Source organism: Staurois parvus, unplaced genomic scaffold (genome assembly GCF_062004578.1).
Source record: "Staurois parvus isolate SC_StPar_1 unplaced genomic scaffold, SC_StPar_1.0 ptg001683l, whole genome shotgun sequence".
Taxonomy (NCBI): Eukaryota; Metazoa; Chordata; class Amphibia; order Anura; family Ranidae; genus Staurois; species Staurois parvus.
Genome location: NW_028319479.1, coordinates 51,483 through 63,700, shown reverse-complemented (window position 1 = coordinate 63,700; position 12,218 = coordinate 51,483). Strand labels below are relative to the sequence as shown.

Below are 12,218 nucleotides of genomic sequence, written 5' to 3'. Positions count from 1 at the left end.
GTCCCTGGCTTGTCTGGTGGTCCCTGGCATGGTCAGTGGTCCCTGGCTTGTCTGGTGGTTCCCGGCTTGTCTGGCGGTCCCTGGTATGGTTAGTGGTCCCTGGCTTGTCTGGCGGTTCCTGGCTTGTCTGGCGGTCCCTGGTATGGTTGGTGGTCCCTGGCTTGTCTGGTGGTCCCCGGCTTGTCTGGCGGTCCCTGACATGATCAGTGGTCCCTGGCTTGTCTGGTGGTTCCCAGCTTGTCTGGCGATCCCTGGCTTGTCTGGCGGTCCCAGGCTTGTCTGGTGGTCCCTGGTATGGCCAGTGGTCCCTGGCTTGTCTGGTGGTCCCTGGCATGGTCAGCGGTCCCTGGCTTGTCTGGCGGTCCCTGGCTTGTCTGGCAGTCCCTGGTATGGTTGGTGGTCCCTGGCTTGTCTGGTGGTCCCCGGCTTGTCTGGCGGTCCCTGGCATGGTCAGTGGTCCCTGGCTTGTCTGGTGGTTCCCAGCTTGTCTGGCGATCCCTGGCTTGTCTGGCGGTCCCTGGTATGGTTGGTGGTCCCTGGCTTGTCTGGTGGTCCCCGGCTTGTCTGGCGGTCCCCGGCTTGTCTGGCGGTCCCTGGCTTGTCTGGTGGTCCCTGGCTTGTCTGGTAGTTCCCGGCTTGTCTGGCGGTCCCTGGCTTGTCTGGCGGTCCCTGGTATGGCCAGTGGTCCCTGGCTTGTCTGGCGGTCCCTGGCTTGTCTGGTGGTCCCTGGCATGGTCAGCGGTCCCTCGCTTGTCTGGCGGTCCCTGGCTTGTCTGGCGGTCCCTGGTATGGCTGGTGGTCCCTGGCTTGTCTGGCGGTCCCTGGCTTGTCTGGTGGTCCCTGGTATGGCTGGCGGTCCCTGGTATGGCTGGCGGTCCCTGGTATGGCTGGTGGTCCCTGGTATGGCCGGCGGTCCCTGGTATGGCTGGTGGTCCCTGGTATGGCCGGCGGTCCCTGGTATGGCTGGTGGTCCCTGGTATGGCTGGTGGTCCCTGGCTTGTCTGGCGGTCCCTGGTATGGCTGGTGGTCCCCCGCCATGTGTGCGCTGTTTGTGTGTTTGGTGTGTTTCTCATTGGAGCGTGTCTCAGTCGCCATGGTAACTGTCTCGCCTTCCTCTCCGCCATCTATTGGAGGCGCTCGCCCCCCGCAGAGCTTTGTTACGGCGATGCTGAACGCAGAGCTTGGTTACCATAGCGATGGATGGAGCTCCGAGGTGACATCAAAAGGGGAACAAAACGGCCTCATTGTACCAACCGGAGGGAGAGACGCCGCTGAGCGCTCTGTACCAAGGGGGAGGGGCAGAGACACGGGATGGGGGAGATGGGGGGAAGGGCAGAGACACGGGATGGGGGAGATGGGGGGAAGGGCAGAGACACGGGATGGGGGAGACGGGGGGAGGGGCAGAGACACGGGATGGGGGAGATGGGGGGAAGGGCAGAGACACGGGATGGGGGAGATGGGGGGAAGGGCAGAGACACGGGATGGGGGAGACGGGGGGAAGGGCAGAGACACGGGATGGGGGAGACGGGGGGAAGGGCAGAGACACGGGATGGGGGAGACGAGGGGGAGGGGCAGAGACACAGGATGGGGGAGACGGGAGGAGGGGCAGAGACACAGGATGGGGGAGACGGGGGGAGGGGCAGACACAGGATGGGGGAGACGAGGGGGAGGGGCAGAGACACAGGATGGGGGAGACGGGAGGAGGGGCAGAGACACAGGATGGGGGAGACGAGGGGGAGGGGCAGAGACACGGGATGGGGGAGACGGGGGGAAGGGCAGAGACACGGGATGGGGGAGACGGGGGGAGGGGCAGAGACACGGGATGGGGGAGATGGGGGGAAGGGCAGAGACACGGGATGGGGGAGACGGGGGGAGGGGCAGAGACACAGGATGGGGGAGACGGGGGGAGGGGCAGAGACACAGGATGGGGGAGACGGGAGGAGGGGCAGAGACACAGGATGGGGGAGACGAGGGGGAGGGGCAGACACACGGGATGGGGGAGACAACAAAGTTACAATGTACAGTCTGATCACTGGGGGAGGGGAGACTGAGGAAATGCCTCCTCCCACTTCTACAAAGTTACAATGTACAGTCTGATCACTGGGGGAGGGGAGACTGAGGAAATGCCTCCTCCCACTTCTACAAAGTTACAATGTACAGTCTGATCACTGGGGGAGGGGAGACTGAGGAAACTCCTGCTCCTGCCTGCAGCAGACTGATGACATCACCCCAGCCTAGGCGCAGTCACTGACGATTAGATGTGGGTGATGATCCTCTATGGGGACGTCAGGACTGTAGTCATGGAGACGGAACACTGACAGGTCCACTTTAATATCAATTGATTGAAGGTATCAGTGGATTCCACATTGCAGACTGTCAGCTCTTGGGACGAGGCGAGGACACGAGTCGCTCAGTAAACCTCCATCGAACTTTTCCTCTCTTTCAGAATTCTTCTTCAGCGGTCACAAAGAGTTCCAACTGTCCAATCAGAACACCAAACCAGCGAACCCCCCGCCGGCCGAAGAAATCCCCCCACCACCGGAGGGCGCTGCCCCCACCGAGAGCCCAGAGGAGGATGAGGAAGAGGAGGATGAGGATGTCCTGGGGAAGGTGAGTCCTCCAGAGGGGCTGGACGGATGGGGGGGGCGGGGATTGAACCAGACGGATTGGTGTGCAACTGATGGGATTTGGGCCATGCAGACTGAACGGAATGTCATCACCGGATCCAGACAGGCGGCTGAAGTCATGTGCAGATCAGCACTCCTCCTATTAATGCCCGGCCAGGTCCCGCCCCTTCCTCCCTATTGGTCACTGGGGCTGTCCGTCATAATAAAGGGAAATGGGAGGTTTGGGCTCAGCCTGGATTGTACAGGAGAAGTGAAGATCTGCAAGTGACTTCAGCTGCCATATACTGTTGGGACCCTTGTGTGTTCATGTGCAGGCAGCCTGCTGAATGGAATATGGTGCCCCCCGCAGTGCCCCCCACAGTGTACCCCACAGCGTCCCCCACAGCGTCCCCCGCAGCGTCCCCCGCAGCGCCCCCCGCAGTATCCCCCACAGTGTACCCCGCAGCGTCCCCCACAGCGTCCCCCGCAGCATCCCTCACAGCGTCCCCCGCAGCGTCCCCCACAGTGTACCCCGCAGCGTCCCCCACAGTGTACCCCGCAGCATCCCCCACAGTGCCCCCCACAGCATCCCCCACAGCGTCCCCTGCAGTGCCCCCCGCAGTGCCCCCCGCAGCATCTGAAGGTTTAGTGGCTTCACCTCCGATGAGGGACACGAGGGGTGCAGGGAACTAAAGGAACGCTCATGTGATGGGAGAAGCTCTCCATAAGCCCTCATTGTGGCCCCTCTCCACATCTCCAGAGCAGAATCCCCACAGTGAGGATCCCCAAGAGAGCCGACCTTGGGGGGGGGGGGGGGGATTGTTTGATTCCCAGCAATGCAGTGTTCATGTCAATGATTCCCGCTGTGTGCAGACCCCCGGAGATTCTTATGGGGGAGATTCACTAAAACTGGAGCCCAGAGAAGAACCAATCAGCTTCTAACTTCAGCTTCTTCAACGAAGGTTCGACAATAACTCCAGGAAGCTGATTGGCTACTGAGCAGAGCGGCACATGAGGGTCAGTGTTGGGGTCCCGTGAGGGTCAGTGTTGGGGTCCCGTGAGGGTCAGTGTTGGGGTCCCGTGAGGGTCAGTGTTAGGGTTCCCGTGAGGGTCAGCGTTGGGGTCCCGTGAGGGTCAGCGTTGGGGTCCCGTGAGGGTCAGCGTTGGGGTCCCGTGAGGGTCAGCATTGGGGTCCCGTGAGGGTCAGCATTGGGGTCCCGTGAGGGTCAGCATTGGGGTCCCGTGAGGGTCAGTGTTAGGGTTCCATGAGGGTCAGCATTGGGGTTCCATGAGGGTCAGTGTTGGGGTCCCGTGAGGGTCAGTGTTGGGGTTCCGTGAGGGTCAGCGTTGGGGTCCCGTGAGGGTCAGTGTTGGAGTCCCGTGAGGGTCAGTGTTAGGGTTCCATGAGGGTCAGCATTGGGGTTCCATGAGGGTCAGCGTTGGGGTCCCGTGAGGGTCAGCGTTGGGGTCCCATGAGGGTCAGCGTTGGGGTCCCGTGAGGGTCAGTGTTAGGGTTCCATGAGGGTCAGCATTGGGGTCCCATGAGGGTCAGCGTTTGGGTCCCGTGAGGATCAGTGTTAGGGTTCCATGTGAGGGAAAACCTCGGCATTCCTTTCTATCTGATATCCTCTCTTTCTCCGGCTCCATTGATCACGGAAGGTCGGTGATTGGTTGGGTGGTTGTTATTGATCGATCATTGATCACGGAAGGTCGGTGACCCGTTGGGTGGTTGTTATTGATCGATCATTGATCAGCGATCGATCACCCTGAACTAACCTCTGCCGTCTTCTGATTCTTTTACAGAAATGTTTTAAGACCCCCAACGGCTTGATGTGCGAATCCAAATCGAATTCGGTCAGCTATGACATCACAGAGTTGGCGACCTCATCTCTGATCGGTGAGTGGCGCAGTGTATGTGGCCGCCTCCAGGGGGTGTATGGTGATATCAGTCAGGGACACGTCGGCACATCGTGGCCCCGGTAGGCCTCAGCTGGGGTTCCGGTATGGTGATATCAGTCAGGGACACGTCGGCACATCGTGGCCCCGGTAGGCCTCAGCTGGGGTTCCGGTATGGTGATATCAGTCAGGGACACGTCGGCACATTGTGGCCCCGGTAGGCCTCCGCCTGGGTTCCGGTTGTCTTCTCCCCAATCATGGTGATATCAATCAGGGACACGTCGGCACATCGTGGCCCCGGTAGGTCGCCGCCTGGGTTCCGGTATGGTGATATAGGTCAGGGACACGTCGGCACATCGTGGCCCCGCTAGGCCTCCGCCGGGGTTCCGGTTGTCTTCTCCCCAATCATGGTGATATAGGTCAGGGACATGTCGGCACATCGTGGCCCCGGTAGGTCTCCGCCGGGGTTCCGGTTGTCTTCTCCCCAATCATGGTGATATAGGTCAGGGACATGTCGGCACATCGTGGCCCCGGTAGGCCTCCGCCGGGGTTCCGGTTGTCTTCTCCCCAATCATGGTGATATAGGTCAGGGACATGTCGGCACATCGTGGCCCCGCTAGGCCTCCGCCGGGGTTCCGGTTGTCTTCTCCCCAATCATGGTGATATCAGTCAGGGACACGTCGGCACATCGTGGCCCCGCTAGGCCTCCGCTGGGGTTCCGGTTGTCTTCTCCCCAATCATGGTGATATAGGTCAGGGACATGTCGGCACATCGTGGCCCCGCTAGGTCTCCGCCGGGGTTCCGGTTGTCTTCTCCCCAATCATGGGCTAATTCTGGGATCTGTATGCAGCCGCCGGCGGGGGGTTGGAGGGTCTCCCACTTGCAGACATTCAAGTAATTAGCTCGGATCTTGAGAGCGATTTGATGACCGTTTCTGTGGAAACCGCACACTCCTGACCCTCATTGGGCCCCTTCGCCTTTCCACAAACTGAACGTTCCGGGGCCCGCATGTCAGGAGGTTTGTAAAACACGGAAATATGGAATCATGTCCCTATGGGAGGGAGAAGACCCCCCCAGCCCCACCCTGGTCAGAGGTCCATAGAAGCCCACCATAGATGGTCCAACATGGACCAATGAATGGCCATGATAGAAGAGCCACAACCGGCTCCTAGGTCGGAGATGGGGCGGGGCCATCCTCCAGTGGTGTGATGTGGGCGGGGCCACAGGGACCATTTTCCTGGGCGCACAATTCTTAGAGGGGCAAAATGAAACTTCCCGACTATCCTGGACTCTGCAGGACTGTCCCGAGAATTCAGCAAAGTCCCGGCTCCCTGCGGATCCAGTGCCAGGACATGTTCCACCACAAATGCCCCTCCCCCCGGGGACCTGCCCCGAGTCTCTCTAGCACCCCCATCCTGCCCTCTGCAGCAGCTGCCATTGCAAGAGGAGGAGGAACCGGGGGAAGGGACTGGGGGGGGCATCTGACCCAAAGGGGGTGGAGCAGTTAACAAAGATTAGTGGGCGGGGGGGGGAGTAATGGGGGGGGTTAATAAGAGGAATTGTGGTGGGAGGGGGGAGTTGTGCTGGAGGTGGGAGGGGTTGAGGGGTGGGATCTGTGCTACGAGGGGGGGTAAAGGGGAGGATTTATGCTGGGGGGAGTTGAATTGGGGAGGATTTGTCCTGGGAGGGGGGATTCATGCTGGGAGGGGGGATGGGGGTTAATAAGAGGATTTGTGGTGGGAGGGGGGAGCTGAGGGAGGATTTGTGCTGGAGGTTGGGGGGTTGAGGGGGGAGGATTTGTACAGGGGGAGGGGATTTGTACAGGGGGGGTTGAAGGGGGTATCTCTCACAACGATCGGTCCCTCACATACAACGATCGGTCCCTCACATACAACGATCGATCTCTCACATACAACGATCGGTCCCTCACATACAACGATCGGTCTCTCACATACAACGATCGGTCTCTCACATACAACGATCGGTCTCTCACATACAACGATCGGTCCCTCACATACAACGATCGGTCCCTCACATACAACGATCGGTCCCTCACATACAACGATCGGTCTCTCACATACAACGATCGATCTCTCACATACAACGATCGATCCCTCACATACAACGATCGGTCCCTCACATACAACGATCGGTCTCTCAAATACAACGATCGATCTCTCACATACAACGATCGGTCCCTCACATACAACGATCGGTCTCTCACATACAACGATCGGTCCCTCACATACAACGATCGATCTCTCACATACAACGATCGATCCCTCACATACAACGATCGGTCCCTCACATACAACGATCGGTCTCTCAAATACAACGATCGATCTCTCACATACAACGATCGATCCCTCACATACAACAATCGATCCCTCACATACAACGATCGATCTCTCACATAAAACGATTGGTCCCTCACATACAACGATCGATCTCTCACATACAACAATAGGTCCCTCACATACAACAATCGATCTCTCACATACAAAGATCGATCTCTCACATACAACGATCAATCCCTCACATACAAGGATCGGTCCCTCACATACAACGATCGGTCCCTCGATCTCTCACATACAACGATCGGTCCCTCGATCTCTCACATACAACGATCGATCTCTCACATACAACGATCGGTCCCTCACATACAATGATCGATCTCTCACATACAACGATCGGTCCCTCACATACAACGATCGATCTCTCACATACAACGATCGGTCCCTCACATACAACGATCGGTCCCTCGATCTCTCACATACAACGATCGATCTCTCACATACAACGATCGGTCCCTCACATACAACGATCGATCTCTCACATACAACGATCGATCTCTCACATACAACGATCGGTCCCTCACATACAACGATCGGTCCCTCACATACAACGATCGATCTCTCACATACAACGATCGATCTCTCACATGTCCTTTCTCCCGGTTCCCAGGTTTGGTTCAGACCATCAAGGATCACATCACCAAGCCGACAGCCATGGCTCGGGGACGAGTGGCCCACCTGATAGAGTGGAAGGGTTGGAGCGCCCCCCAGTCCGGCTGGGAACCTTCGCTGACCGATGAGGAGCATTACTCCGATCTCACCGATGAGCTGAAGGAGGCGCGATTTGCAGCCGGTACGCGGGGCCAACACAGCGTGGGGGGCGCAGAATGTTCCTCCACCAGATGACCACACCTGAAGAGGATGACCATGACTAGGACCATGACCAGCTAGAGATCATGGAGGGCAGGCAGCAGAGGTTCAGTAGGGAGCAGAGAAGGTCAGGCAGGCAGCAGAGGTTCAGTAGGGAGCAGAGAAGGTCAGACAGGCAGCAGAGGTTCAGTAGGGAGCAGAAGTCAGGCAGGCAGCAGAGGTTCAGTAGGGAGCAGAGGTCAGGCAGGCAGCAGAGGTTCAGCAGGGAGCAGAAAAGGTCAGGCAGGCAGCAGAGGTTCAGTAGGGAGCAGAGAAGGTCAGGCAGGCAGCAGAGGTTCAGTAGGGAGCAGAGAAGGTCAGGCAGGCAGCAGAGGTTCAGTAGGGAGCAGAGAAGGTCAGGCAGGCAGGCAGCAGAGGTTCAGTAGGGAGCAGAGAAGGTCAGGCAAGCAGGCAGGCAGGCAGCAGAGGTTCAGTAGGGAGCAGAGAAGGTCAGGCAGGCAGCAGAGGTTCAGTAGGGAGCAGAGAAGGTCAGGTAGGCAGCAGAGGTTCAGTAGGGAGCAGAGGTCAGGCAGGCAGCAGAGGTTCAGTAGGGAGCAGAGAAGGTCAGGCAGCAGAGGTTCAGTAGGGAGCAGAGGTCAGGCAGGCAGCAGAGGTTCAGTAGGGAGCAGAGGTCAGGCAGGCAGCAGAGGTTCAGTAGGGAGCAGAGGTCAGGCAGGCAGCAGAGGTTCAGTAGGGAGCAGAGGTCAGGCAGGCGGTCATCATTGGTGTTACATCTGCCGGTCAGTCTTCTCTCTCCTGGGTGACCCCATTCCTCCCCCTCGCCCGTCCCCGGGGAATCCTCGGACAATCTTCATGATTCATGGATTATTAGGCCTCATTTTGCCCCCCCCCCCGGGGTTCCTCCCGGCCCTGGAAGTGTCACATTTCTGGGGCAGATCTGCTGTGCAGCTGCTTCTCACGTCTGCGATAATAAATGTCAGATGAACCCGATGATGGAGCTCTGCGGATCCCCGCCGATGGGAACGTCCTGTATTCACCCTCAGAGCCTCGTGGATGGAGATTCCCCCCATTACCGCCCCCCATCAATCTCAGGGCTGCCTGTAGATGAACATCTAAGGGGCAAGAAGGGCGCGGTGCTGGCGGGACTGAGTTAGGTCCCACTTAACAGTCTGAAATGTGGTGATTGGTCGGTCCTCATGTCTGCCTACCTACCCTTTCAACTGCCACTTTGACACAGCTGGAAGATGTAGAAGTGAGCAGAACCAGTTACAGATTTCCTCCACCCAGAGGCATTTTTCACCATTAGGTCAGACACCTGGGACTCTCCCCGAGGGACTCTCCCCCTGGACTCTCCCCTGGGGTCTCTCCCCCCAAGGGACTCCCTCCCTGGGACTCTCCCCCATGGACTCCCCTCCTAGGACTCTCCTCCTAGGACTCTCCCCCTGGGACTCTCCTTTTAGGACTCTCCACCTGGGACTCTCCACCTGGGTCTCTCCACCTGGGACTCCCCTCCTAGGACTCTCCACCTGGGACTCTCCCCCTGGGACTCTCCCCCTGGGACTCCCCTCCTAGGACTTTCCCCCTGGGACTCCCCTCCTTGGGACTCTCCCCCTGGGACTCTCCACCTGGGACTCCCCTCCTAGGACTCTCCACCTGGGACTCTCCCCCTGGGACTCCCCTCCTAGGACTTTCCCCCTGGGACTCCCCTCCTTGGGACTCTCCCCCTGGGACTCTCCACCTGGGACTCTCCACCTGGGACCTCCCTCCTAGGACTCTCCACCTGGGACTATCAGGACTGGTCAGACCAAGGATTCTGGTTCGGGAATGGCACTGTAGCTGTGTAGAGCCGCCCGGGGCAGATTTCACCCTTTGCTGTCTCTTTCAGGGGTTGCCGAGCAGTTTGCCATCACTGAAGCCACCCTGAGTGCCTGGTCCTCGCTGGACGATGAAGAGATGCATTATGGGTTGGGCTCCCAGGAGATGCGGCAGCTTCAAGGTAACAGATATCTCCATCGCTCTGCCAGTTAGGGGCCAACCATCGCAAAATGGCCATAACATAGAATCGTCCTCATTGGGTGAAACCAGGGATTGGGGGGGGTGGGGGACGCAGCTCCGGCACCCCCAGGAATGAATCAATAGCAAGGACTGCTGGGGTGTGCTGGAGGTCTGTTGTTGCTGGAGGGGATCTATTGTTGCCGGGGGGTGTTATGTTGCTGTGTGAGTCTATTGATACTGGAGGGGATCTATTGTTGCCGGGGGGGGTTATGTTGCTGTGTGAGTCTATTGATACTGGAGGGGATCTATTGTTGTTGGGGGGGGTTATGTTGCTGTGTGAGTCTATTGATACTGGAGGGGATCTATTGTTGCTGGGGGGTTATGTTGCTGGGTGGGATCTTCTGTTGATGCTAACTGCTGGGAGATCTATTATTGCTGTTTTTGGTCTATTATTGCTGGCGTAGATCTATTGTAACTGGGGGCACTTGTTGCTAGTGGGATCTATTGCTGTGGGGAAGATCTGTTACTGCTGAGGGGGGTTTATTGTTGCTAACTGTGCTCAGAGGTAGGTAGGGGGAGGAACCAAATGAAGGTGCTTGGAGGTGGGTAGGGGGTGGAGACAAGTGAAGGTGCTCAGAGGTGGAACCAAGTGAGGGTGTTCAGAGGTAGGTAGGGGGTGGAACCAAGTGAAGGTGCTTGGAGGTGGGTAGGGGGCGGAGACAAGTGAAGGTGCTCGGAGGTGGGTAGGGGGCGGAGACAAGGGGTGACTCAGAAGGGGGGGCGGGGTTCCTGCACCTATCTTCTGAGATACAAAGCCCTGGGTAAAAGGATATTGAGTTATTTGTTCGCTGCAGTGGGTGGGTTAGTTGGGAGCCGATGGGCCCTTGTGTGGTACTGCAGGCTTGGTGAGAGCGGATGCCCCCCCCCCCCCCCGCTCAGCCACCAATGAGAAGGGTTTACGGAGGAACGTCCTAAAAGGGAAACAATGGCGGTCAATTTTGTTTCCTATTTTCAGAAAGCGAATATCTTCCCCGGTTGTGCTTCTCCCATGATGCTCCGCTCACGCGGCTATTCTTAGTAAGCTCCGCACGGCGCTCTTCCGCTTCAGTGGTGACTAGTGGAGGGGTTATCGTCTGGGGAAGGGGGGGGGGGCGGGGAATCTGCTCTGCTGGGCTATTATTAGCACACCGGGTCACATGACTCCTGCCCCTTATGAGGGTGTGCTGTATGGAAGATGGGCCGGCAGAGCGAGGATTAATGGGGCCCATCTGTGAACTCCCGCAGGCCCCTCGGGGCACCGCCATCCGCTGCGTCCTCCTGGGAAGCTCTGGGCCCGCGCAGCGCCTTCTGCTCCTGATGAATGGAACCAACCCAGTGTAGGCAGCGGGCGGGAGCCTGAGGAGCCGCAATGGGGGTCCTTAAAGGGTCACTCCACCCCCAACTTTTTTCTTTAGCTTTGGATAGAGTTTCGGATAGTCCCCCCCCCCCCCCCCCGGAAGGAAGATCCCCCGCTTCTCCTCTCTGACCTCATCCTATCCACTAGGGGGCAGTGACACCGTCTGCGTGACAATCCATCAGTGTCTGTCCCCGCCCCCCACCTGCTGCATTGATGGATCTCCCCTTTAACAAAACGCCGTTCACCTTCCCGGTGCTGCTGATTACCCCCCATGGACCCGTAGTCTGGACCCCTTCATGCCCCCAGGAGCAACAATAGACCGCAGCAGCAGCAAGAACCTCCCAGCAGAAACAATAGACCCACAGCAGCAACAATAGGCCCCATAACAGCAACAATAGACCCTCAGCAGAAACAATAGACCCTCAGCAGCAGCAATAAACACCCAGCAGAAAAAATAGACTCCCAGCAGCAACAGACCCCTAGCAGGAACAATAGACCAACCAGCAGCAACAATTTACCTCCAGCAGCAACAATAGAGCAACCAGCAGCAACAATAGACCCTCAGCAGCAAAAACTTACCCCCAGCAGCAACAATAGGCCATAATAACACACCAGACCCCGACAGCAACAATGGATCCCCCAGCAGCAACAATGTGCCCCTAACGTCAACAATATATCCCCCAGCAGCAACAATGGATCCCCCAGCAGCAGCCAGAAATGACAGACCCCTCCCTCAGCAGTAGATCCCTTCCAGCAGCAATAGATCCCTCACCAGCAACAGACCACCATGCAAAAACAGACCCCCTCCAGTGACAATAGATCCCTCAGCAGCCAGCATCAATAGACCTTCCAGCACCCCTTGCCATTACATACATTCAGTGCTGGAGGTGCCGGATCTGCGTTCCCCCAAAAGAAAAGCCCTGGGTAGGAAAGGATTAAATCCTCTGTTGAGTTTTTTTTTTCCTCGTCTGTGTCCCACTGGGGAGATTTCCCTTCACTTCCTGTCCAGGAGACACAACAGGAAGTGAGAATAAATCTCTGTAAAGTGGGGAAAGTCCCATTGTGGACAACGGTTACCGAAACAGGTGTCCCCGTTGGAAGATTCGGTTCCTGACAACTGTCATATTGTGGATTTTCCCATCACTTCCTGTCTTGGTGACA

General features: G+C 57.8%; 1 protein-coding gene across 2 annotated transcripts in view; it reads left to right on the top strand.

Annotated features, from left to right (window-relative positions):
• Positions 1-12,218, top strand: part of LOC149434765 (protein FAM131C-like) — a 44,756-nt gene that overhangs the window by 31,166 nt on the left and 1,372 nt on the right. For both annotated transcript variants that reach the window (XM_089663420.1, XM_089663419.1), the window contains exons 2-5: positions 2,447-2,610; positions 4,410-4,503; positions 7,467-7,649; positions 9,552-9,662. In XM_089663420.1, the coding sequence (XP_089519546.1) occupies positions 2,447-2,610; positions 4,410-4,503; positions 7,467-7,649; positions 9,552-9,662 (552 nt within the window). The remainder of the gene's footprint in view (positions 1-2,446; positions 2,611-4,409; positions 4,504-7,466; positions 7,650-9,551; positions 9,663-12,218) is intronic.